The sequence below is a fragment of the Taeniopygia guttata genome, chromosome 1 (assembly GCF_048771995.1).
Source record: "Taeniopygia guttata chromosome 1, bTaeGut7.mat, whole genome shotgun sequence".
Taxonomy (NCBI): Eukaryota; Metazoa; Chordata; class Aves; order Passeriformes; family Estrildidae; genus Taeniopygia; species Taeniopygia guttata.
The window spans coordinates 28,489,662-28,517,582 of NC_133024.1; the positions used below are offsets into that span (position 1 = coordinate 28,489,662).

General features: G+C 42.6%; 2 protein-coding genes and 1 long non-coding RNA gene across 3 annotated transcripts in view; 2 read left to right on the forward strand and 1 right to left on the reverse strand.

The window, feature by feature from the left end:
• Window positions 1-9,935: 9,935 nt before the first annotated feature.
• Window positions 9,936-27,643, reverse strand: LOC140683533 (uncharacterized). The gene is made up of 2 exons (XR_012054709.1): window positions 27,296-27,643; window positions 9,936-10,675 (listed from the first exon to the last, which is right to left on the reverse strand). It is a non-coding gene; the product is annotated as an uncharacterized lncRNA (long non-coding RNA).
• LOC100228855 (olfactory receptor 10AC1-like) lies at window positions 14,895-16,201 on the forward strand. The gene has a single exon (XM_002192283.5). It carries the CDS (start codon window positions 15,054-15,056, stop codon window positions 16,062-16,064), a length of 1,011 nt encoding a protein of 336 aa, XP_002192319.5. The 5' UTR covers window positions 14,895-15,053; the 3' UTR covers window positions 16,065-16,201.
• The window catches only part of EPHA1 (EPH receptor A1), a 38,680-nt gene continuing 37,235 nt past the window's right edge, over window positions 26,477-27,921 (forward strand). Inside the window, exon 1 of the mRNA XM_030267537.4 lies at window positions 26,477-26,817. Coding sequence (XP_030123397.3) covers window positions 26,751-26,817 — 67 coding nt within the window. The 5' untranslated portion in view covers window positions 26,477-26,750. The remainder of the gene's footprint in view (window positions 26,818-27,921) is intronic.

Genomic DNA, 27,921 nt, shown 5'->3' on the forward strand with positions numbered 1-27,921 from the left:
CACTGTTGCCTGGGGAGAAGTGCTGATTGTTGAATATGAGAAGTAAAAACTGCTGCCTTAGGAGATCAAGATGACAGAGGGAGTCAAAGACAAGGGTACCTTGGCTAAATAAGCATGTAACCAATATAATCATAGACTCACAGAATGGTTTGGGTTGGAAGGTGCCTTTAAGGATCCTCTAGTCCATCAGCAGGAATACCTTTCACTAAATCATGTTGCTCATTGCCCCATCTTGAATATTTCCAAGGAAAGGGCATCCACAGCTTCGCTGGGCAATATATTCCAGTGTGTCACCTCCTCACAGTAAAGAATTTCTTCCTAATATCTAATCTAAACCTACCCTCTTTCAGTTTAAAGCCATTGCCCCTTGTGCCATCATCACATGCCCTCTTAAAAAGTCCTTTAGGTGCTGGAAGGTACTGGAAGGTCTCCCCAAAGCTGGCTCTTCTCCAGGCTGAACAGCCCCAGCTGTCTTGGCTTATTTCCATGGTGGAGGTGCTCCAACTCTCTGACCATTTTCATGGCCTTCTCTGGACCCTCTCCAACAGGTCCATGCTCTTCTTATGAGAGCTGGATGCAGCATTCCACTCCAGGTGAGGTTTCACCAGAGTGGAATAGAGGGGCATAATCTCCCTTGCCCTGCTGGCATGCTGCTTGTGATGCAGTCCAGGTGGCTTTCTGGGCTGTGAGTGCTCACTACCAACTCACATTGAGCTTCTTGTCAGCCAACACCCCCAAATCCTGCCCTGCAGGGCTGCTCTCAGTCCATTCTTTGCCCAGCCTGTGTTTGTGCTTGGGATTGTCCCAACTCACAGGCTGATGCTGCACTTGGCCTTGTTGAACTTCATGAGATACACATGGGCTCACCAGCCTGGCAAAACCCCTCTGGATGGCATCCCTTCCCTCCAGCACCTTGACAGCACCACAGATCTTGGTGTTATCAGCCAACTGACTGTCCCACTGTCCATATTGCCAACAAAGGTGTTAAACAGTCCAGTCCCAATACCAATCCCTGAAGAATGCTGCTCATCACTGGTCTCTGCTTGGACATTGAGTCATTGACCCCAGCTCATTGAGTGTGACCATCCAGCCAGATCTTTATCCATTGGAGCAGTCCATCCACCAAATGCATGTCTCTCCAGTTTAGAGATAAGGATGTCATGCTGTACAGCTTCAAATGCTTTACATAAACAAAGTAGGTAATGTCAAACACTCTTCCCCTATCCACTAATGCTGCAACCCTGTTGTAGACATATTTTTGTTGATATAGACATATTTATTTATAAAAATATCTATTTCATTTCCCTCTAGAAATAGCTTAATCCCATAAAAGGGATAACTTAAAGGCAAAAAAATCTACAGCTAGTACAAGGCACATTCATGTTTATTTAGCATTAAAAGCTCCTTACCTTACAACTTTTCCCATCCCCTGTTTTATGCTGGTCTAATAATCCATAACACATTTTCCATAGCTTGTTGAAATAAATAAATTTTATTTTCAGCAGACAGTCCTGTGGTATGGCAGGTGAGCCTTTCCAAACCCTTGAGAAAAGTGGTAAAACAGCTCTCCTTGCACAGCCTGGGGAGTTGCAGGGCAGGGGACACCAGATGGGATCTAGGTAGGACTCCCCTGACCCTGGGCACCCAGTGGTACAGCCACTTGGCTGGAGGCGGTTCTGCTTCTCTACTGCTGCTTGCTTTAATTTCTCATGATGTTACCTGGAACTCCCATCCAGATTTTTTGTCAGTACTACTTCATCCAGTCATGTTTGGATCCCTTGGAAAAGTTGCTTAGGTGAAACCTGAAAATAGCAGGGAGCTCAGCAGAGTCTTAACTTTGGGGGTTGGAACTAGATGATTTTTAAGATCCCTTTCAACTCAAACCACTCTGTGATTCTATAAGCCAGGGTGGGGGAAAAAAGTCCTTCAGGGTTGCTTGAGCTCTGCTGCCATCCCTTGGAGAGGGACAGGGTGCAGCTCAAGTGAGCTGACTCTAAATGGGCTTCCTCTATATGGCTGGGTGGGTTTGCTGCTAGTAAAATACTTAGCCTTAATTTGGGTCATGAGGAGGGAAAGGGACACTGTAGTATGGTGGGTCTAACTGGAAAGATGTGGGCAACAAAGCTGGGACCAGTGTGCCTGAGGAGCTGTTTGCCATCAGGCAACAGCCTTGTGCCTTTGGCCCTGGGCAAAGTGCCAGGGCCAAAGCAGGGCAAAAGCAATGCCAGCAGCAAGAGGGTTTTAGAGAAAGAGGAAAGACTTTAAAACTAGAAACTCCTTTTACTCATAGTCCTTGCAAGATAAGTTAAAATGCAAACTAAATACATCAAGAATATAGTTATATGCATGGCTGACATAATTATCCTTAGCTGGACTATTACTTGCAGAATACATTATGAGGTGATTGTGGTCACTATAGCCTGAATATCTGCTTCCTAGAAAAAGAAATTATAGCAATCACTAACGTCATGGTTTTGGTGTTTTTTGTTGGTGTTTTTTTTTTGTTTGTTTGTTTTTGGTTTTTTTTTTGTTTTTGGTTTTTTTTTTTTTTTACTGTGCTCCTGGATAGCCTAAAAAGAATGGGAAGGAGAAGGAATGGTAGGGTCTTTATCAATTGGATTTTTAAAAAATCCATCCTTGCAGTATTTGAAGAAAACTGCTATACTTGCCTGGAATTTAATCAGAACACTCCATTGCATTGTCATTACAATTAGCAAGTTGTCAAGGACTGAGACTAAGCAAAGATGACATGGTCTGAACTTCTATCTACCATTGGACAAGGCTCTCACCTGACAGTGAATGAATATGACAGGAATGTAAAGGACTGGTGATGGAAATAGCTCCCAGTCAAGTTGGGAAGGGAAGCATGTTAAGATATCCTCTGTGTGAGAAGTCAGAGCTGTAAGCACAAGCAAGCATTCATTTACAATTTATCAGTTGTTCATGGATATCCATGACATCTAATTGGTGGTGCATTGCTCAGAACTTCTGCTTCAAGTGGGACTATCCTCAACACCACATCACGTCACTGTGACTTCAAGTGCTAAAAACACTGATGAAGAAGTCACTCTCTCACAGCTGGTCTGGTGCTGCACTGACTCCTAGCGAAAAAGTTCCTCTCAATGCCGTGTCCAGACCTCCCAAATCACAGCTTGTGTCAGGACAGTTATGAAGATGGATGAAGACGTGCAAACACCAAAAGGGTGAGATTGTTGAGTGACATGTATTTACTGAGATTATGGTGAGCACAGTTGGTGGAAGCCTGTGTGTAAACACTGACTTTGTGTGTGGGTTGTCCACATCACAGTAATTCATTATTTTAGTTAAGGACTTCCTACAGTACAAATGACTAAGTAGATGTATCTTTTTAACTCCTCCTAAGAGAGGTACAAAGTGTAAAAAAGGTATCTCCTTCAGCAACTCAGGGAGACTGGAGTCCCCTGAGTTTTTTCATGTTCCTAACTGATGTAACTGTGCTCTAAACACAAGGGGATGAGATCAGGAAAGCCAAGGCACAGCTGGAACTTAATTTAGAAAGAATAATGACTTTCATAAGTACATTGACCAGAAAAGGAAGATTAAACAAAATGTCATATCCCACCCCCCACCCCCCCCCCCCAATAAATAAGACAGGAGAAAACATGACAAGTGATATGCAGAAGGCTGAGGTACTCAACAATTTCTTTTTGCCTCAGTTCCCTCTTCCCACATCTCCAAAGCCTCTGAAACTCAAGACAGGTACTGCGGAGATGAAGTCTCTTCCATCATCAGAAAATATAAGGGTAAAGACCAACTGAGGAACCTGAAAGTGGCATGGCTGAGAAGGAATTGGGAATACTGGTGGATGAAAGGCTGGTCATGAGTTGACAATGAGTGAGCACTTGCAGCCCAGAAAGCCTACTGTGTGCTGGGCTGCATCCAAAGCAGTGTGGCCAGCAGGTCATGGGGGTGACTTTGCCCCTCTACTTGGCTCTTGAGAGGCTCCACATGCAGTGCTGTGTCCAGCTCTGGAGTCCAGCACAGGACAAATATGGACCTGTTGCAATGAGTCCAGAGGAAGGCCACAAAAATAGTTAGAGGTCTGGAACACTTCTGCTATGAAGAAAATCTGAGGGACTTCTGGTGGTCCTGCCTGGAGGAGCGAAGACTCTGGAGAGATTTTATTGTGACCTTTCAGTATATGAAAAGAGTTTATAAGAAAGGTAGAAAGAGACATTTTTTACCATGACCTGTAATGTCAGGACCAGAGGCAATGATTTTATATAGGAAGAGAATACTTTTAGATGGGATATACAGGACACATAAGATATCCTTTACAATGGAGGTAGTGAAGCATGGGACCACGTTACCTAGAGAAGTTGTGGATGCCCCGCCCCGAAAGTGTTCAAGCCCATGTTGGACGGAGCTTTGAGCAGCCTGCTCTAGTGGAAGATGTCCCTGCCTATGGCAGAGGGTTGGAACTAGATGATCTTTAACCTTCCCTTCCAACCCAAACTATCCTCTATGATTCAGTGTTCAGAACTCACCTGGACAAGGCCTTAAGGAACTTCACCTAACTAGAGTGAGCCCTGTTGTCAGCAGGTGAAATACTTAACCCTGCAGCCCCCCGGAGTTACTAGACTAGCCCAGATCTGAGAGGGCTTTGGGGGAAATATTACAGGGTCATTGGCAAAAGATTCCAAAAGAGGCTCCAACCCCTGATGTGGTTCAAGAGGTTTATTCCAGGGGAGGAAGTGGGAAAGAGAACGAACAAGGAAGAACAGAGCCGTATCTAGACTCCTGCTCAGGAAAAGATCCTTGGCTCTCAGCCAATTAGGTCAAGAAAAGAAGGAAGGGTTAAACTAACATGGTCACAGCTACAGGGGTCTCTAGGGAGGGAAAAAAACATTTCCCAGAGCAGTCTAACAAGCAGGATATTGGGCAAGAGACCTTCAGTGGTTGCTCCTTATGTTTTTCTGTAAATCTGTGATTTTTCATTTTCATTTTTACATGGCAAAATATAATAAGGTCCTGCAAAAATTCCAAGAAAAAGAGAACTGAGATAATGTCTGCTTATCTGTAGCAGTTCTCTTCCCATCCTCACTTTGTCTTAAAGTTTTACTGGGGAGAAAATGCTGGTGTTTCAGTTTTAAGTAAGATACTCTTTCAAAGCCATTCCTGGACTGAAGTGAATCTCAAAACAATTCAGTGTAACAGAGGAGACTGTTACTGGTAGAGATATAAATGCTGGCCTAATGTTGTCAGTACATCAAACATCACAGACACAGCTGACCATTGTCGCTATTGGACATGAAATGAGTACATAGAAGTTTGGTAAGTTCAAAAGAGAAAAAGACCCAGTTTTATTCGAACATCTGGTACTAATAGAATTCTAAAGGTGACTATGGCTTGGAGGATGGAATTACCACCCCTCCAACCACACTGGTCCAAAGATCATTCAATCATTTCTCTCCACTCACAGAGAAATATGTAAACTATTCTATTTATACATGCAATTGTGTGGGAACTCTGAGTCTCAAATATTTAAACATTAGAAGGCTAAAAAAGTTTTATGAGAACTTTAAAACTTTCAAAAGAATTATAAAAGAAAACTTAACATTTTTAAAAATCAGGGCAACAGACCATAGGGAAATATTTATGATTTTGTCTTATTATGTGAATTTTCAGGCTTTTGTTTTCTTCCTCAGTGTAGTGGAAAGTGGTTTTAGCCTACTTATTTGCCTGGATGTCAGCACACTGTCCAGACTATTGACCTTCCACTGCAACAAGTTTGTCAAAATTCATGCTTTTTTTCCACAATTTTTCTCCTCTAAAGAAATACTCCATGAGACATGTAGCAGGCTTGGTCTGCTCCCACTTTTGACTAGGTCCTAGTGTTGTGGGACTATGAAAAATCTTTATTGCCAGTGACTTCACTCTTTTCAGGGTGGCCTTGTGCCCTTTTTACTTTCCTGGCATGTGCAACTAATTGACAAGCAGAGCTATATTTTCCATCTTGCATTCCACCTGTCATACAGGCATTTCCATTGCTCCACAGTCCTCATTTTTTTTGTGCACAAAGTGGATATTAGTAAGTCTAATATGAACATCTGAAAAGAAAAATCTGTAGGAAGGTTGTTGTCTGAGAAAGCAACTGTGCTTCTGGGAATAGTTGTAGAGCTTCCAAAATGAGATTTGTGGTTTCTCCAAGCCATAGTAGTGATTTGAGAAAATATGGATATTTTTTCTTCATCTTGGGTAAAAGCTGGGTAAACTTTAGTTTGCAGCATCTTGAAAAAAAGTTTTATTCTTAGGCACAACAATATGCATTACTTAATTTCAATTAAGTTGTTCTTTGTGTCCAGTGGTAGTGTTGAGAAATACATAACAAGATTCCTATCTCAGTGACCTGACTTATGCAACATTAATACTGCTCCAAATTTTTTGGCAGCAAAAGGCTCCTCTTCCCATCAAAGCCTAGAACAAATTAAATCAGTTTTTAAGAACATGCAAATATTTAAGAGTTTCATAGGATATTTTCAGCTGGCATTTAATACATTGATGAATTTTTGTATCTGAAGCCCATTTTAACTGTCTGCTCTGGTACTCTGAAGATGTAACCTCTGTGAAGTTGCATCTAATAGCCTCTGTGAAGCTATCATATGCTGTGCTAAGAGACTATTTCCAACATTCTCTTGATGTATTGATCTTGTTTTTCCTCCTTTCTGTCCTGTTTCCCTTTGACCCTCTACTTCCAGTCCTAAATAGCAGAGATTTATTACAGCTCCATTAAACCAACAGTAATGGTCAGTAGCTGTAAATGCAATTTTATTACATTTCCCACTCATCAGCCTGAAAGAACTGCTGAGTGCTTAGCTTGGTTTGTTATTCAGGCTGTCACAGGGTCTTCAGCCTGTGTTCCCTAATCAGGGAAAATTAGGTTTTGCTAATAAAAGAAAGTTGCTAAAACTGAATATAGAGGAAGCTCTTAGTGTCTGAATATAAAGGAAAAGTCATAAATATGCAGATCAGTTAGCATGTGCTCTAACAAGCAGCTTATTTCAGAATAAAAGCCTTTGCACCAAATAGATCCAAGAGATTGGAAGTCATTAGGGGCACCAGAGGTATCAGGCTTTAGATCAGCCATCCAAGACCTAGATCTGTTGTACTGATCAACCAACATGTAAATATGAGTGTGGTCTCTTGATAACTCTAGGTGGGCCTACAGTTCCCCAGCGCAGGGCAGGGTGCAGGACTCTGACAGCTGAAGGGCATTTGCCAGCAATAAAATGCAAGGTGCCACACGAGAAGAGAAGAGAAGAGAAGAGAAGAGAAGAGAAGAGAAGAGAAGAGAAGAGAAGAGAAGAGAAGAGAAGAGAAGAGAAGAGAAGAGAAGAGAAGAGAAGAGAAGAGAAGAGAAGAGAAGAGAAGAGAAGAGAAGAGAAGAGAAGAGAAGAGAAGAGAAGAGAAGAGAAGAGAAGAGAAGAGAATGGAATATCCTGAGTTGGAAGGGACCCCACAAGGATCAAGTGCAACTCCTGGGATTTCCAGAGAGCTCAGCCAAGCATGAGTCCTCTGTTACTGCTACATCTTCACTGGGACTCACAGAACTGGATAAGGGCCAAAGCTTTTTGTCCTTTGCAACCTACTGTCCTCTTCTTTCTCCTGTTCCTCCAAGCAGCTCATGATTCTGTTGTGCCATGTGATGTCTCCTTTCAGATAAGGGCTTTGGTCACCCAAGAAGCACAATGAAAAAATTAAATATATGACATATCTATAGACAGGATCCTTGCAGGCTGGTAAGTCTCTCCTCTATCTCTAGGAAGTCCTCATGCAGAAAAGCTATTAAAAATCTTTCTCTCTTGCATCCACTTGTCTTGAAACTATTTCCTATAATTTTGTGCTCATGGACATCTGGACTAGCAACTCTTTACTGCATCTCATCCTGTATTCTGCAGTGGTGATGCAATGCTGGGCTTTGTACCAAGAATAATTTGCTGAATTCTCACTGAGTTGTTTCAGCGTTTGCTCTTATGTTATGTAAGAATTTAGAGATGTTGTGAACACAAGAAAAAAATAATAGAAGTAGATAATATGTACATCATTGTGTGAGACAGTAAGTGGAAATGGTGCTATAGAATGCTGAAGGCAACAGGTGGATGGCTCTTTGACTGAGCACCTGCTCCCCTGCCATCCAGTCCAGCAAGCTGCCGTATATGTTTTCTAAAACATAGGTTATTTCCACAATTAGGGACAGATTGCTCTTTTCTTTCACCTCCAGGTCACTTTATTGAAACACAACTTGGAACAAACTTGAGAGTTCAGTGCTAGACTATATCCTACATCCCATCTGCAGTCTCTGATGACACACACTGACTGCCTACCACAGTTCTTCTGTCTAAACAAGCTCCATCTAAACATTTCATCTGGAGTTTGTATATTCAGTCTGGGATGCTGGTTTCCAGAGTTTATTTTCTGAAATAAGCTTCTTCAGAAAAGCATGTTGGCCTAATAGTTATTTACCTCACTATTCTGAAAATGAGCTTTGGGCTTCTAAGTGACACAGATGAAAAATGTTTCTCTAGATGACCAAACAGGAGATGGGAGGAGGAGGATGAAATGAGTAGTAGCTGAGTACATTGGGAATGAAGTGTGTGGAGTATCAGCTTGGGATGGTGTCTCCTGTGGAAATCATCATTAGACAATGAGTTTTTCTGGCTTTTCTCCCAATGGCTGTAGTTACATCAGAACAAATTAAGCAAAACCAAATTATGTCCCCAGGTGGAGTGTGTCAGTCACTGCCACCCCAAGGAAGAGCTCAGGTGAGACAATGCCTCATTTACCATTGCAGAGGGAACAATAAATACATGATTTTTGGAAGTCAACACCAGTGATCCTCAGCAAGGCCCCAGAGTGCTGTAATCCCTGCCCCAAGAAGGGGGCTGAACACTCCTCACCTCCTTCAGAGACCATGAGAGTTGCAGCTATTCTGTTTCTTTCCAGATGAGCCCTTCAGGCTGAAGGTAGTTAAAACCCAAACTTTTAATTGGATCCACAGAGACACCCACAAAGTTGTCCAAATGAATCTGAAAATAACTTCAGATACAAGAAGAAAACTTAGACCTGTCTTCAGAATAGCAGTCTTTCCTGCTACCCTCATCTTCCTTCTTGTCTTAACTACTAGAGTTCTAGTTCATCTTTTCCAGGGCCTGTAGCCCTCATTTTCAGTTTGTCTGTCTTTTCCATTTTCACTTGCTCTTCTCAGACTCAATATTTTCATCCTTTTATTCATGAATTCCTGTTTTAGATTTGCCCTTTCTCTCTCTAGTTCTGAGTTTTCTTCTAGTAACTCCATTTTATTCCAAGTGGGAAAAGCTTGCATGTTTATGATGCTATAAACTGATCCATACAACCTTTTTTTTTTAGCAGAGACACAGGAAAATGCCTTTGGGTTGGTTAGACTATGAGTAAGTACAATGACGTGAAAGAAATGCCCCACCCTTAACAAATCATGAGGAGTAGTTAGCTGCCAGGTTGCCTGCCCTTTTTTTGCAAAACTCTGTTTTGGTTGGTTTATGGTTCAGCATCTTTCCCAGACTGAGTTCCCAGGCATGGTTTATCAAGCCAAACAACAGAAACTCAAGGAGAGCAGTGTGATGATTTTTCTCACCGGGGCAAACTGATGCCAGCCATCCTGCTGTTACCACCCCAGCCAGTTTCAGTTCCCGGTTTCCAGAAAGCTCTGAACATTGTGGGAATAAGGATACACTGCTCCTCCTAAAGGCCATGCCCATTTTTTTCAGTGTCTTGCCTCTGTGGGAGACATTTCTTGACTCCTGTCTACTACAGGATAGGGATCCCATACCTGTTATAAAGTCTCTGTCAAGGTGCTGTAATTTTCAGCCCTTGGTCCTGCTAGGTTATGATCATAATCAGCCATACTGGAGTCAAAAACGTACTTTCTCAAAGGATATTAACATTTATTTTTATATTGCCACTCTTAACATTTTCATTTGAGTGAATCTTACATTTCATCAACCACCAAAACCAATTCAAGCAATCTACCTTAAAACTGTCTTAAGTTCTCTAATCAGATAAGTCACCCTGACGTTTCTGAGTAACACAGTAGCTTCTGCTACTGAACATACCTGCAGCAGAACATCAGTGCAGCTACAACAGCCAAAATCTTTGCTTTCTACAGCACTGAGATACACCCTGAGGATCAATATCAGCGTGCTTTTGCATGCAAAGAAGATGTAATCTTTCTTATCCTCTTTATTCTCTTTTACCACTGGCTAGGTAATTCGTGTTGCTTGAACATTGCTTTCAGCCTGCTGAAGAGCTTTGTGTCCTCTGGGCTGAGAGCACCATTTCCCTGGCTATTGCTGGGGCTGGCTGTCCCTCTCCACCAGGTTTCCTGGTACCTCTCTCAGTTGCTTCCATTTTGCCCAGATTGCTGCACATTACACTGAGCTTCTCTTGCCTTCTTTGGAGAAGTCTGGTGATCCACAGGTGGGGATAGGCAAGCCCAGCACTGGCCCTTCTTCTGAAGACCAAGGGGAATATCCTCTGAAGTATGTTGCAACTGCTGATAGAAGCTGATATGATGTGATTCATTAACCGTAGCTGGATTCCAGGAGACTCTTATACAAATTCGGGCTAAGGCAGGCCAGTCCCAAAGCCTTGCAGGCATATACTGAAAAAAAAATCACAGTTAAGAGTGTGGGGGAGGAGAGCACGGCTGAACTCTGCAGCAAGGCAGAATGTACAGCTCTGTAACATGCTGCAGACTCAAGACATGCAAACACTAATGCCAACGTGTAGCTTTTAATAATCTGTTATGAATTTGGCTGTAAGCTGATGCAATGGAAGTGCTGGGAACCTGAAAGGTGTGGGCTAGAGGAGGAAGTACGGAGTCGCTTTGACATGCATATTCTCATCCTCTGCTGCTTGTTGTTTGTCTGGTTGCTGTGTGTTCTGGCACTGGGCTGCACAGCTCACTCCAGCTAGCACTCCCCTCTTGGGGAGCCGTGTTTTGCAGGTAACGTGTGGGAGTGTGTTGAAACGTTGCGGGGAGGTGTAAGTTGCATGTTAATAAATGACGGCTTATCTGCACACACACAGACTGAAACAGTAATTTGCCTGATTTATTTCAGTGTGAGGCTGGGCACTATGGTAAAAAAAATTAGTGCATATAACTGCTGACTGTGTGGTATTGGTAACTTGGTACGTGCTGACTCACCTCAGTTCACCTCCAGCCCAGCAGGAGGAAAGGACAGTCTGAAGATGAGAAAGCTGGAATAGACTTGTCAAAGTAGTTCCTGATAATTTTTTTTGCACTGTGACTGAAGCAGCAGATACTCCCTTGCAGGTAAGAGAAGAGCACAAAGTAAGAAATAGCACCAGAGCCCCTGAATTTTATTTTGTAACACAAAGATAAACTCTGCATGAGTTAATCAGCTGGTGTCCTGAAATTCTGAGAGAGTTTACTAGAGGGAGCAGTCTTACTCTGCAAAGCATTTGACTAAAATAGACTTCACTGTAAAGATTTGCTTCCATTTATAATCTGCCCAACTTGTTAGGTGTAGTTAGAAAATAAGCAGCACCTCAGTTTTGCTCCCTGTTATAACTGCAGAGACAACGTGTCACCGAGAGGCTTCAGGGTTGCTGTTTTGTTCAGCATTATACAACTACCTAGAATTCAAGACAAATTCAGAATTCAGTTTTGTAAATGCTCTAAAAACATTCTGTGCCCTGAATTATTTGCAGAACCTTAAACAGTAAGAAGTGTAAGGAAAACAGTTGAAATTTAAAAAAAACTTTTGAAAGTTAAGGAAGTGACTTGAGAAACTAAAGAGGATGGACTCCACTGTCATAGCTGTAATTCCAAGAGTTAAATGACAGGTTTAAAATAGAATAAAAATACCTAAATACAACTTCAGCAGTGTTCCAGATGTGGCTACACGTTGACAGATAAAGGGGAATAATCACTTTCCTTCACCTGCTGGACACATACTATTGCAGTAAGTGTTTGGTCTTTCTTGCCCCTTCCTAGCTCCTGTTTCTTGCTGTCCACTTGAAGCCCAAGTTCTTTTCCCAACACAATTAGTCCCAAACTGGACCAATGCATGAGGCAGTTTTGTTCCAAAATGACTATACCACATAGACAAAATGTGAGAGAAGAACATTTTGAAAGGATTCCTTCTAAACCAAGTCCTGTGAAAAATCCTGAGGTACCATATTTACATGTTTCTGCTAAGCAGATCCATTTTAGCAGTCAAAAATCTTGACTTTGCTTCTCTTTTCCACTCACATAAGGCTACAGATCTCTTTAATTATTTCAGAGTAAACAGCCAGGAATGAATATAACAATGACAATAAAAATAAATAGGGCTGAAATAATCTCACTCCTATCAATTGCTGAATGGTGATTTCATCTGAGACAGTAAGGAAAAATGGGTCACCTGAAATGGTGAAAACTCTACACACAGGTGTGTTTAAAGTCTTAATATCTGTTTATCTTTGCCTCTAAGTGTTAGTTTGTTTTAAAATTACTTAAAGACGCACAGATTTATTTTTAAATAAGAGCAGCAATTAATTTTGTTTAAATGTTAACTTAAACTTAAAATGTTGCCATGCCAGATACAAAGCAGCCCCATCAATAATCAGCTATTTTTATTTGCTTCAGTGAAGAGAACAAGAGAGGAGGGTGCTGCAACTCTGCCATCGTCTGAAGATGCAATTACATCCTATTTCTTGATTTACAGAATACCTGCAACCCCCCCTTTCTTGGGAGGAATGGAACTGCCTGTCCTTGGTGCAGGGGTGAGGCAGCAGGGAAAAGGACAGACTTCTGTGTCATATGGTATATAAGGAGCTGGGTCCTGCAGAGGAGAAGAGAGGATGCCTATGAGATGCTGAAAGAAAATACTGGCTCTAGGACACCCACAGTCAGAGGGAGCCTAGACTGGGCAAGAAACAGAATCTCAGCCCAGACTGAACAGCAGACATCATCAAGAGAAAGAAGTCTCTATTTTCTTACCTTTTAACTCAGAGAAGGTATGTTGTTACTGAAGCAAACAGCTTCAAATGAAATGAAGGGAAACTCCTGTTTCTTCCCCACTTCTTAGCCCTGTTGTTTTTAGCAGAATCCTCTTAAAGTCTCAATACTTGGAGTGAGGGCAGCCCCAGCTGGTCCTTAGTCCACAGCCATGTACGAACCCATTACTCCTGTTTTCAGTGAAGACCTTTTACTTGCATAGAGTGTCAAAAAAGATTTACAGCCAGACTGCTTAGAAGTGCTTTTGGGGAGGTCTTGCAGCAGCAAAGCATGGATGTAGGAGTTAACCATGGCTTTATAACTGCTGGAAACTGTCTAGCAGTAGCATTTTTTACTTGGTTTTGCAGGATCACTGGTGTCTCTATGTTCTCTAAAAAGCTCCTTCCTGGTCTTCACTGGTTGTCCATTATTTTTTGGTCTTGGAGTTTATGGTAGTTTCTTCCTAGCTTGTTAATTTTGCTGACTTATACTATGAAGCAAACTGACTAAATTCCTAGTTTTGCACCTGAGGTAATATAATTGTGGGTATTTTCATATTTACCTGAGTCCCCAGATGTTTTGAATGCTGCTGAGATACTAATCACAAGGAAACCTTGGGGCAAAACAAAATAAGGCAAAGGTCTGTAGGCTTTAAGCAGATTCATCTCCTCAACCGTATTGATTATTTTTTCTGGAGTTTTTTTGAAACATCTTTTTACAGGAAAATCCCAATCTCCACTAATAGCTTTTCCACCAATTTCACATTCCTTCTATTAGACTTTGATGACATTTAAAGTAATTTTCCTGTTTGTTTCAAACTTAAATATTGCTGGGATTTTTATATACGCAGAAGTCTTCAAGGAATCTCTGATATTATTTCTGTTTTACGGCAAAGTGTAGAAAGAGTTGGAATTATTCCTTGTAGCTAATACTGTATTCATTGATGAACATGTAGCAATGAATTCTGTTCAACCATGACCAGTATATATAATTTATTTTTGTATGTCTCTCTACAATCTTTCTTATTTCAGCTTAAATAACTTTGTATCTCTCCACATTCCTAGGAAATGTGTGTTCTTCCTGTGAAAAGCAAGATCTCAGTCTCCAAGTCCAGGATATAACATTGTGTTTTCCTTAAAAAACTGTTATAGAGTATGTATGTTGCCATGGACATTTTTGGTTTTGAGAGTGGAAGTTTATGTACTTTAACTCTGATGCCATAGGGCCGAGCCAGACATAAAGATGTAAGCAGCCAAATTGTCAGCCCCCACTTCGGAATTCTCATGTCTAATCACTGAAACCCTCTTTCTGTATGAACCCTATGGCAGACCCACTGTGGAGAAGGGAAAAGCCAGCCAGAGAGCACCTCAAATTTCCACTAATGGGAGTCAGGCTGTAGCAGAGAAGCTCCAGCTCACTGTCTGATTGTCCTTGCATATCTCTGACACAGATGCAGAGGACTGCAGAAGTGCTGTGAATAGAGAATTAACAGATCTGCCTGGGAGTAGAAGCACAAGAAAAAGCAGCAGCATCTGTGAGACCCAGGAGCTGAGGGTTGTTAAGACCCAAACACCTCTGTCTGCAGCTTCTTAGGACACTCAGATCAGGAGGGAGAGTCCAATGAAGACTCTCAAAAGCAGGACAGCTCAGTCAGACTAATCAGTGTTGACTCCTAAAGGGTACTTAATGAATTTTCAAAACCTGCACATGGTCATAAACATAAGAACAACTCAGAATAAGTGATGAAGACCCAATGATCAACAGTCTTTGTTACCAATGTCGTGACAAAGAATCCTAGGCAGATTGTTTGGGCACAAGAACTTTGGTGGTTGTGAGAATATGGGTCTGGGATTGTGCTGAATGTGGCTGAGGGAAATTAGGTTTGAAGTTTAGTTTTTTTTTCAATGAAATCCCCTTCCTCTCTAGCCAATACGCTTTACTACACTGGTTCTACTGTAATGCAGCATTATTTCCTGTTTGGAATTTACTGCCAGGCATCGAATTCAGCAGTTTCCCTTCTGTTTCTCTCCTGTAGATGCCATGTGAAGGCTGCATGCAGAGGGACAATGCGAGCACTGGTGCAACCATTGAGTTTCTCCTGCTCGGCTTCTCCGAGCTGCTCCATCTGCGAGTCCTGCTCTTCTTTATCTTTCTCATTGTTCATTTGGTCACATTGGCTGGGAATATGATGGTCTTCGTGGCGGTGGTGATGGAGCCCTCACGTCCCCCCATGCTTTTCTTCCTCTGCCAACTCTCTGCCATCGAGCTCTGCTACACTTTAGTCATTGTCCCCAAGGCGCTGCTCGGCCTGGCAGCGGCGGGCGGCAGCGCCATCTCGGCGCTGGGCTGTGCCACACAGATGCTCCTCTTTGTTGCCCTCGGGGGCACCGAGTGCTTCCTGCTGGCAGCCATGGCCTACGACCGCTACGTGGCCATCTGCCAGCCCCTGCGCTACGCGGCCGTGATGGGCGAGGGGCTGTGCCTGCGGCTGGCCCTCACCTGCCCCCTGGCAGCCTTCGCCGCTGCCCTGGGCTTGACGGTGGCCGTGTTCCGCCTGCCCTTCTGCCAGTCCTGCTGCATCGACCACTTCTTCTGCGACGTGCCTGCTGTGCTGCGCCTGGCCTGTGCTCAGGGCTATGCCGCCGAGCTGCTCCTGCTGGCGGCCTGCGTGCTCCTGCTGCTGCTCCCATTGCTCCTAATCCTGGCCTCGTACCTGTGCATTGTGGTAGCTTTGTTAGGTGTCACCTCCGCTGTGGGAAGGGGCAAGGCCTTTTCCACCTGCATTTCACACCTGGCCATCACCTTACTGCACTACGGCTGTGCCACCTTCATCTACATTCGCCCTAAGTCCAGTTACTCACCCACTCGGGACAAGGTGGTGTCTCTGGTCTACACCAACATTACTCCTTTAATGTATCCCCTCATTTACAGCCTGAGGAACAAGGAGATCAGAGGGATCCTCAGGAAAATGCTGAGGAGGAAGAAAATAGCTCAGGTGAACTGGGATACTATTGCAGTTGTGATGTGTGTATGTGGTAAATTTTAGTAGAACAAACACATGCTTGTTGGAAAACTGCCCCATAACCAGATCACCATAGACTTCACAAAGGCAAATATCCAGGCAGAATTCTACATGCATCACTATATTTATAAGAAAAAGATACCTCTGCTCAAAAAAAAGAATCCCCAACATAACCCTTGATCTACAGGAAAATGCTTTAGTGAGTTGTGAAGATGAAGAGCTTTGATCAATCACTGGTTTCTTCTGATCACATACATATTCAGCGACACTGGTCACTTTTCTGATCACATACATATTCAGACTTACATTCATAGAAATCCCAGTACAATCAGAAGACCATCACAAAAAATGTCAAAGCTGATAAACCAATATTAAAGTATTGGTTTTGTTATTTTTATATCAAGATGACAATAGAAATTGGGTAGTCAGTACAAATTTTAAACTGGTAAGTTTAGCAGCACAATAAATCTGTAGAGGCTTAAAGGAAGGTTAGAAGAAGAAAGTCCATGGCTAGAAAGTAGGGTAAATTAGCTGTGGTTTAGCAAATTTGGTTTTCTCCAAATTTGGTAGAAGGCTGCACTCTGGCATTCCATGACAAATGGAAAGATTGTTAGTGCAGACTCATCTAACCTTGAATTATTCTACATATTGAAAGTTAAAATTCCAATTATCTAACAAGAGTATGACTTTGCTATGCCTGTTTTACAGGAAGCAAAACATATTTCCTTTTATAGGGAAATGCTTTAGGTTTGGATTGTTCCTATGGCAACACAAAGGCTAAGATACTTGTTTTATCATGTGACTTTTACCAGCAAAGACTGCATCATATAAATATGAATGCCTGGGGAGTGTTGAGATCTGTAATTTTAAAAGTAATAATACTGCTGCCACAGTATTGCCACAGCAATTTCTTCAGCAAAACCAGTGAGAGCTACAGCACAGGCTGGACTGCAGCAGACATAGGAGTCTGAAAGGTGCAAAGCGGTGCTATTTTATGAGTTTCCTATGTGTAGGAGGAATGGGGTGATTCAGACAAATTAGGGAAGATCAATTTTGGCCAGGAAGAGGGGGGTAAAGAACCAACTCATTTTATGTAATATTTCCCTCCTCCATGTCTCTTTAAGGGCCATAGAGACCCCATGATTCAGAACCCACCTCTTACATAGAAAATACGTGAGAAAAAATTAAAATGTTTGCTTCTGTTCCTCTGTCTAATCCAAAGGAATTTCAACTGCCCTCAGCCCTCTCTCTGGGCAGATTGAGAGAGCAGAGTGGTGTTTCCTTTCTCTGTGCTACAATCATTAAAAATTATGGTAAATGGATTTGACAAATGTAAGAAATCGGCACTGTAACTAAGGAAGTTAACTTGAAGCCTTCTGACAAAAGAGAAATGTGGAATTTAAAACTGACATTAAAAGCTGTCTTCAAGTTCAGAGTCTAGCCTACCTAAAATATTAACACAGAATATTGGCTCTCAAGTCAATGAATACCTAATTACTCTGTGGGCAAACACTTAGCTGCATTATTTAAAATGATCAAAGTTGCAGTGAACATTTTAATCACCTGCCAGCTCTTCCAAAAGTGAGAAGGGGAGGGTCTCAATAGAGAACACTATGTACTAATAGAGAAGTACTTCAGAATCATATTAGAGAAGTACTTCGAATCAAATGCTATTAAGTATCTGTAATGAGCACAGGAAAAATAGGAAGCATCAATTCTGAATCCTGTCAAGTCAAATCAAGCTTTGAAGTTAATCCTGCTGCAAGCAGTTGGCTGGACTTGAGGTGGCCAGAGGGTCTTCTTGAGATTAGCAGGACTTTGCATCAGAGGTTTCTAACCTGCCTTCCAGGAGGTATGGATATGTCCAAATGCCTGGCAATAAAACTGACAGACAGAAAGACACTGAGGTTTATAATACTGTTCAAAGCCTTGGTAGAGGCCCTCACATATTTCTGGCAGCTGTGGGCATATGACAGCAGAGAGATAACTGTTACCTGCTGGGGGACGATAGCAGGGCTGTTCCCTGAATTAGGAATCACTTCCTCGCGAACCACTGCAGAACAGAGGCACCTGGGCAGACCTTTCCTCACTCCAAGGATACAGATGATGCCTCTGGAAGGGATGACATGACCAAAGCAGCAGCCATGTTAGACTCCCAGCTCTTTCATTCTGAGATACGTGTGGCAAGTATAACAATCAGTGGAGGCTTTCTGAGAAGACCCAGTATTTGTGAAGATGAACAGAGTGAGGAGATATCCCAAAGCCCAAGACCATCCTAACCAGTATTCCCACATCCACTAGCCCAAGACTAGCCCCATCAGTATTCCCACACCCATTCACAGCACCCTTTCCCCTATGTCAGCTGTGTTGAGCACTGTATAGATCTGTAGAGAGAACTCAAGGGTAAGAGTGGGAAAAGGGGTAGCTTATGAGGTAAGAGCTGCAGCAATGAATCAGAGATATCAAACCCACTTCCTTTCTAAAATGTTACCTTTTAATTGACTGGACCTGCCTGAGGTCCCTTCTCCACTCAACAAGTGGCTGTTTCAGACCTGTTGACTCAGCACACTGTGTGCTAAATGCTGGAGTGTGCTCAAGCAAAGTAAGGCAGCACCATCCCTGATGTAGGCATGAGCACGGAAGAATAATTTTAAAAAGGTCACTTCTAAGTTTCAGAACTTCATAGGGAATAGCAGGATCCAGTCAGGCAGTGCAGATTTTGACAAACGCACGTTCCACCTCCAACCAAAGATGGGTATGGAAAAGATCTTTCCATGGGTGTTGTAGTTTTTTGGGTTGGGTAGGGATTCAAGACTCCCCAGTGAATGAGTACAGCTGGGTACCTGCATTTCACAAATGATCTTGTCCTTTCTTGGAAGAGGAATGCTTGCATTCGCAAATTTGCAGAGACCTGAGATCTGGCAAGCATAGATGTCATGAAATTTTCCAGTGAAACCAATTAGGACATCACTAAGAACCACTTCATGGTTTACACAGCCATGAAAACAGAGTATTCACCCTTGCAATTAATTTCGTAAAGGCAGCCCTGAGCAAACACTGTGTGAGAACAGAGATGTTATCAATGGTGGAACACCAGGGCCCAGCCTGTAAGAGTTCAACCTGTAAGATCACATCAGTGATCAGCTGTCTGCATTCTCAAAAATGAAGAGAATTTGGAGGATGATGGCCCAGACTTTGGGCAGTATTCAGGATACTAAAGGTCCAGCACCTTGAATGGTATATGCTACTGAAAGTTTCCTCCACTCACGAATATACTTCAAGGTGGTTCCTTGAGAGCTGCTACCAGTACCAGTGATACTGTGAGGATACAAGTGAAACCTCCCTTTCAGTATAGAGAGAAACCAGAGAAAAATGCTTTGGTGTTTGTTTGTTTTTGTTTTGTTTGTTTTTGTTTGGTTGTTTTATTTTGTTTTGGGTTTTTTTGCACATTATTATGCTTTGCTGGCAATCCAGGTAAGGCATTTCCTAAAAGTTATTCCTACAAATAATCAATCTCCTAAAATAAATAAATGCACTTGCATTAAAAGAAAATCCTTATTTTCCTAGGAGTATAAATACAGAAAGTTTATTTAGGGGATTGGTTTCTGTTATGGTAAGGAGGGATTTGTTTTTATTATGGGTAAGGAAAGTTGAAAAATTGTCAAAAGTCCAGTTTTAAGAGCTAGGAAGAAATTTCAGTGTATTTGTCTTCCCTTTACAAAGTCATGTTATCACATTTTGTCTGTTTTGGCTTACATGGAAAGTGAGTCCACCAGCCTTTCTTTCTTCACATTCCTTAAAAGTTTAGAAAACCTGCAAATAATCCTGTATTTACCCAAAGAGATTTTTTTTTAATCCTTTGATCTGAAGCAGGAAGGTGAAATTAATGCAGCTATTTACAATAATGGAGTTGTAAAATGAAATGGATGTGGGCTTAGTAGTAAATGTAGAAAATAGATGTTAATATCATGAGGGTGAAAAGTTGTCTAAGATTTTCTTCATTAAAAAAATGCTTCTGTTTTTGATGTTTATTATGAATATGCCAAAGGAGCAATATTTAATGTTATTACTTTATTATTTACATATTTTACTATTATAAAGTCTAGAATGCTTTAGGAGTTTCTCTTGCAGATATTTATAGATAGAAGATTGACAAAAGAAGAGAGATGAGTCCTTCATGAGATTGTTTTTTACTATTATAGGAAATTATGTATTCAGCATATAAAATCTGATAGGTTCCGATATGATATAAAACAAATATAGTCCACACCCCCGCAAACAAGCTAATGGGAAAAAAATATACTTAAATAATCTGCCATTTCTCCACAGAATTAAACATTTCTACAAGCTTTTTATTTATCAACTTGGCTGTTGTGCAGGCCTTAAGTTTCCTTTAATGGATTGTTTCAGGAAGCAACCAGGAACATAGGACAAAAACTAATCAGGAGGCCAAAGTGGAGCTGAAGAATGAGGTGAAGCTCCTGCCAGCTGGTTGGTTTCAGAATTAGTTTCACCTTGCCCTACAAGCACCTCCACATCAAAAAGCTGACTGAAGGTGTTATTAATAATTCCAGCGCTGTATCCCTAACCTAAAGCTCTTGGCTCTAAAGATCCTATTGTGCTCATCTGTCTTCCAAGCAAGTCCGGGAAAAAGTGAGAATGGGAAGGTCGATACCCACCCAAGTGTGTACCTTTAGCTTTACCTGCATAAGTGCAAGAATATGAGACAGTCTGGTTTTACAAATTGGTATGTAAAGATGTAAGACTGTCTGGTTCTACAAATTGGCATGTAAAGTTGAGGGAAGACCTGATGGCTCAGCAGCATATGGCCTCTAGCCTAGTCACTGCTGAAAATCAGGTCTCCTAAAATCCGTGTAGTGTTTCATTGTGGTTTTGTTGTACAGTTGCTCTCAGCATTCATTTCAGTTTTCATGTTTTGATTTAATTAATGAGTTCAAGTTTCAAAAAATCAAGTGGGAGGCTGAACTGAGAATAGAGTTGGCAGTGAGTTGGGAAGATGTTAACACATTCAATGCCCTCTTTCCAATTGCAAGGTGTCTGCTTCAAATACCTTCTCCTGATGTCCACCTTGAAACCTCTCAGGGAGAATGCTGCTTGCTAATGCAAGAGAATGCTGCAGAGTGACCAGTGGAAACTATTTCATTTCTGCACTGGACAGCAACTCTTCAACATCAGGATCAAGCTACAACAGCAACAAATATGGGCAAGCTTCTTGTGTTTACATTGTGGAGACATCTGTAATTTGTTAAGAAGAGTACCATAAAAATATCTTGAAAAAAACAGGTTAGAAACAGACAGCTTTAAAATATCTGTTACAAACCCCCAGAAAATAAAAGATTGCTTAACTCACACATTTACCTGAAGGAGGAGAAAAAATAAATTTAAAATCACACTATCTAAGTGACTAGTGGTATGGCTTTTTAATTGTATTTTAGTAAAGCTTTTGCAGTGTTAGTGAGATATTTCCATGCTTGAACATAATTAATCCAAGAGTGGAGAAAATCGGCTAGAAAATATGAACAAATTACAGAGAGGTGTGTGTTTGCCCTGTAGAGGTTACTATTGCTATGTTCTGAGCTTTGATTCAGCTACTAAAAATATTATGATCTTTTCTATAATGTAGTGGAATACATCATCAGCATTTCTCTACTAGGAATAAGTAATCAGTCATTTCTCTACTAGAAATCAAATTTATCTGGGTCAGATTTTATGTTTATCACACATATGCTATTGTGTTAGTAATGCTCAAGGACAAATTGAATCCTCCCATGAAATCTTAATGCCACCAAGATGAATAAATATCTTTAAAGGTGCCCAGGAAGAGTGTGCTCTCAAAGAGAAGTGTTAAGTGTAGAACTGCACTTTTTGTATTTCTAAGTATATAATGTGCTACAATAGTATAATAGAAAGTAACTAATTCTTGTGACCCAGATTTGTACCACTTGGGGAAGTTTTATGATTAGGAGAGTGAATCAGATTCTGTTATGACTTGGTTTTCATTGGTTTCCTCTGGTCTATACAAAATGTCACACCTCAGCATAGGCTGCTCTCCCCGGGACCTCCGGGGCTCCACGGCCACTGGACCACGAGGGGGAGCAGAGCTGGGCTAACACGGCAAGATAATTATCTCAGGTAATTCTGCGGAAAAGAAAGGTCCTCCCCCTCATTTGCAGGATGGTGTAATGATTTAACTCAGTCCTATTTTGCAAGGCAAATAAGAGCATGGCAGACCATGGCAGGATAAGCTTATCCAGAGACAAAAGCCAGCGAGCCTGCAGTTCAGGCAGCAGTGCAAACATGCTTCCCTGCCTGATCTGGTGTCCAGCCAGGGCATCAGCAGGTAGAGAAACACCTATTCGTGTGTTGCTAATGATCAAGTAAGTGAAATTTTATTCAGGAATACTGGACTTCTTCTAGTCCATGTGCTGTATGACATCTCTGTCAGGTGGAAGACATATCTGGGAAGCTACCCTACTCTTTTGAGTGGAACCCAAGTAAGGAGCTGTCTACAGTCCTGGTGGAAGAAGATGTGATTGCTACCAGTGATGAACAGAATGAGCAAAAGATTGATGTGGGGAGAGATGACTGGAGGTCTTTAGCCCAAATACTTGCTCACTGCAGGGTTAACACCAAAACTGTGTCAGGTTGCTCAGGGCTTTCGAGCTAAGCTTGTACATCTCCAAGGGTGTTTATCTTGCATATGTGAGGAAGAATAAGGGAGCGTCCCCTGCTTCTTCTGTGTATGAAAACTCAGATCTGTGCCTTGTCTCTATCAGCTTCATTCATTCCCTTGCCCTTGTTTTCCTTCTCAAGAGAGAAAGATAACCAGCTTGACTACTTGTGCAGTCAGGTCCTCAGGTCGCTAACACAGGGGTGGCTGCTTTGCGCAGCTCCAGAAGAGCTACTTGTGCTCCTTCATAGAAGTTTAAAATATCTGTTTAAAACAAAATCTGAGTTTCTGAATGAAAAATGTCCATATACAAAACTATTTTAACAGCTTAAACCACTACATGGTAGGAGTCAATTTTCTGCAGAAAAACAGTCTGAAATCAGCTGTTTGAAATATTCTAAGATAATTGCTGGTGGAGTAGAGCCAGAAAACCTTCTAAGATAAACAAAAACAGTAGAATATTTAACTGTGGTCATGCAGGTGAGAATAAGGGACAGAAAGCACAAACTTTCTATAGGGAATAAGACATTGAAACAGAACATATCTTAGGCTCTTCAGAACTGTTATAGATTACTCCAAGAGTTGTAGAGATAGTGGATAAAAGGAGTGAATCAGAGACCACAGAACAAGAGCAAGTTCCTCCTTCAGACTGAAGTGGGGCTTGTTGCAAAGTGGATTTGAGGCCCCTGGAAGACCTATACATCTATATTACTATGATACCTTACTGAAAGCCAGTTCAGGATGCACAGATTCAAGTTATCAGTACCAAAGGGATGCTTTGATAATTAGGGAAGTGATATCAACTGAGAAACTCCAGAGATTTTTTTCTAGGTTCTGTTTCATTCATCATCTGTAAGGATGTTTAACAGCACAATGGTGAAACTCGTTCTAAAATATGAGAAGCAGCAAACACAGTAAACAATTTGTAAGAATCATATGAGACAGTTCTGTCTGAACTGCAGTTCAAAAGAAGCACGTCCCAACTCAGCCTTGGGAGTGCCCTTTGACTCTCCCAACAGCACATCAAAACAAGACCTGGTGCACAGCCTTCCTCCTCACTTCCCTCACCACAAGCCCACATAGCTGTAGGAGGAAAGCCCAGGTGTGTGTGGTGATGTTTTCCAGCTGGATACCTAATCACAGTGATACTCAAAACAAGATTCTGGGAAATGAAAGGAAAAAATGTGCCATGCAATTCAGAAATACTCAGAGGGCCAAGAAAGAGAGGATGAGAATCGGCCCAAAGACATGCTGAGAGTGAGCTGAAAAGACAATTACCTCCTTAACACCAAAATGCATGCCAGAGATGGGATGCTCACTGAGAAGCCATGAGAGTGAGAGGCTGTGGAGATGTAAATCAGAATCATAGAATATGATTGTAAACAAGACATAAAAAGAATTTTTTAATTAAGTTATTTCAGCTGTGCCTATTTGTTGTTTGTTTGGGATTTGTTTGTTTTAGTTGTTTGTTGTTCATGTTTTTGTTTGTGTTTTTTTACAGTCAGAGAATTAATTTTGCCCAACAATTTCCAAAGACAAACCCCAAGCTTGTGATGCACAAAGAGAATAACACTGTCAATGAAATACTGAGTATGAAAATGCACATGTTGTACTCACTCTTCTGGCTACAGCCTCTGTGTATATTCCCTCTTTTTCCCTTTGGATCTGCATTTTGGTGCAGAGGACATGGGAAAGCAATCTAGCAGAGCTTTTACAGGTATCAGCAAAGTTCCACACATTTAGTGTTTTTACTTCTTTGTGCTCCCACTTGTTTACAGATTTTCTTCAGATCCTGATCCTGCTGTAACATTAGACTGTATTCTGTTTCACTATCATTGTACACATTCTGACTGTGAGCTACACTAGGTGATCTCCAATCTGAAAAACTACAAAAGCAATAAATACAATTTCTGACCACCATTATCTGGAAAACCCCAATTGCTGATCCCCATCTCCCAACACTACAAGGGGGAGAAAAATGAAGTAATTTTTTTTTAGGCCATGTTCTCCAGTAAGTCCTAGTAAATAGCTTCCTGCCTGCTCCTTAGATCAAATGTTCTGAGTATCTGCACACCAGTGAAATGGAGATAGAGCCTCCCAAGGCTTTTCACTCCAGAACTTGTCACTTCTGGGATTTTACAGAGGCAAACTCTGATAGACCTGAGGAGCCAAATGTCAGGCCTCAACACTGATTTTTTTTTTCTACCTGAGGAAAGACATGAGCTCCTGGCCTGCCCTAGAGCCTTATCCTCCAGCTGTAAATGGTTCTTCCCCATTTCACATGTATTTAGGCCTTGTCTATGTTATCCCATCACAGACAATTTAGCTTCGGTCTGTCTGCCCCACTGCTACATCACAGACTGAAGAAGGCGCAGAAATGTCCAAATGAAGATGTAAATGGACACATTCCCCCAGCATAAACTCAAGGTATGGGTTGTAGATGAAAAAAATCTTACATGACTCCTGCAGTGGGAGTCATTCAATTGTAGGGGAAACATAGGCATAAAAGTTTGAGACTTAGCACTGTGGATTGATAAAGAGAACTTTAGACAGGATTAAACTGTAACAAATTTAAGGTAAACTACTCTGAATGCCATTTACATTTGAATTATTTACACCTATATTTTACTTCATGTGCTACGTAAAATTATAAGCTTAGTTTTGTAACCATTTGTTCTGAAATTTCTCTTGCCTTGTTCAGACATTTTGGGATATATCTTGCTGTCTCAAGACGTATGGTTTGAGAACCACAGAAATCACTGAAAGATTAGATGCAAGGAGCCTCAGAGAGTCCACAGTCCCAAAAGCTGCTCAGAGCAGGGCTGACTCCAGAGGTGGGTATGTTGTTCATGACTGTGTCCTGGCAAATCTGGAACATCTCCAAGGATGGAGATCCCCCAGCCTCTCTAAGCAACCTGACAAGATCCTTTCTTTGGCTTTCCTTGGGGAGGAGGAGGAAGAGAGCAGGAGGAATGCAGCCGTACAGCAAGTGTAAGTGTAATAATACCATCTGTATTTTACAGGGAGGGGTGTAATAGCTGTGTATGGGTGGGAGTAACATCCTTGATGAATGCCAAAAGAGACAGAACAAAAGCAAGTTCTTCCATATTTATGTCCCTCAGGAAAAAAAAATTAAAAGTCCCATGAGGTCTTCCTACACAGAAAAAGAATCCTTCTAGTTTGCTTCCTCTCCCATGATTTCTCTTTTGCTGAAAAGCAGACACTGCTCATCAGTGCTGAGGAGCACGCTAAATGAGAAACAGTAATTCTGCCAGACAAAGTGGTATTGCTGTCACTCTGTGAATGAAACGGGCAGCTGTCCCCGTGTACAGATGGATTTCCTAAACATATTCTGTGAGGACGGCTCCGTGGTTTTAGCCCCATTATCATAGATCACAGAATCACAGAATCACAGAATGGTTTGGCTTGGAAGAGACCTGGAAGATCACCTATTTCCAACTGCCCTGCCATGGGGGCTGGAACTAGACCTTCCACTGGACCAAATTGCTGCTGGGCCCCATCCAACCTGGCCTTGAACACCGCCAGGGATGGAATATCAGCATCCTCCCTGGGCGACCTGTCCCAGTACTTTACCACCCCGAAGAATTTCTTCCTAAAATTTCAGTTTGAAGCCATTGCCGGGGCCGGCGGAAGGATGTCGAGGGCTGCCCAGGAGGTGGCAATCGGGAGCCTCTTACGGGAGTGGAGCAAAGGTGGAGGGAGGCTCCCAGGAAAAGAGGTGGCTGCCTTTAAGGTGGGTTTATTTGCCTGCCAGATGGGAAGTCTGTGACCAGCCCCTTAGAACAGGTAAAGGCAGTAAGGCTTCTCCACCCACTCGCCTTGATCTTTCATCACCACCGTGGGCCAGGCTTGAGCAACGTGCGCGCCGCGCTCGGGAGGCTGCGGGAGAGGCCCATGCGCTGCCCGCAGCAGCCCGGGCACCGAGGCCGGAGCCGGCGGGGGCTGCGAGCCGGGCCCCCTCTCCGGCCAGCCCGGGGCTGAGCACCTGCAGCGGCGGGATGGAGCTCTCCCTCGGGCTCCTTCTCCTCTGGGCTCTCCTTCCTCCCGAGGCGCACGGCAAAGAAGGTAAGCGTGGGACCCGCCGCCGGTCCCTCTGCCTGGAGGGCTGGGCTGGGGCGCGAAGCGAGAGCGACCTCGCTGAGGGGCAGGGACGGGACCTGGCCCACGCCTCTGGGGCTCCAGGGACACCCCCGAGGGACTGGGGGGTCAGGGAAGGGCAGCCGGGTGTTGGGGGACCGCGGCCTGGCAAATTCCATCCGCATCTCGGTGGCTCAGCGAACGAGCCTGGTTCTCCCAGGTATGTTCTCGTCTCCCTTCACCTCCTCCTAGTTGAAGCACAAATGTCTCGGCATATCCAGTGATCTAAGAGAATTCTGCCCCCGTTTCCCTCAAATACGGGCCTTGCAGATAACAAGTTTAAACACAAACTCAGAAAGTTTCTCCCCTCCTCTGGCAACACCCCCGCAGTTTCCTCAGGAAGCCCTCCTAGGAGTTAACCCTTGTGAGCAAGCGGACAGTCATTTTATCGGAGTCTTTTACCTACCCTACTCCTGGAAGACGGAGCTGGGCTTTAAAGTTTCTTCTTCCACCTCTTTAGGCTTCCATTTTTCCCTTCCTTGTACCACTTACTCCCTTTTCTTAGGTGTAGTGATTTTTTCCCTTCCATCTTGGTAGTTGCACAGCAGTTATGAAACATGGGAGAATGGTAACTTTTAATAGAGAGGTGAGGGAGGTATAAATCTCTGCTCTGTTTCCTATGTCCTCCTGCAGTCAATTCCTGCTAGGGACTTCTGTTTTGTACAGAAGAGGTGCTGAGGCTTTTCCATCCCAAGGACAGTCCTCCTTCACTTCTCCACCCTCTTGACTGAGGGGACTTTGTCATAACTCGCAGTTCAGCTATCGGCTCAGCTCTGATTCTGCGAGTGCTCAGTGATCTTTTAAGGCATCCTTGACAAGCACGTTTCCACTAAGAATCCAGCTACGTGGTGGATGCAGCTGGCAGATGTAGTGGAGAAGGCCAGCCTGGGTGAGAAGTAATACCGGCTGGCACCGCGCTGGCTTCGGTCTCCAGAAGCCTGTGACCAGTAGTTGGCAGTAAGAGTCAGGGACCTGTCTGCCCGCTTCTCCTCTATCTCAACCATCTCATTTGGGCTGTGTCTGTGATCCACT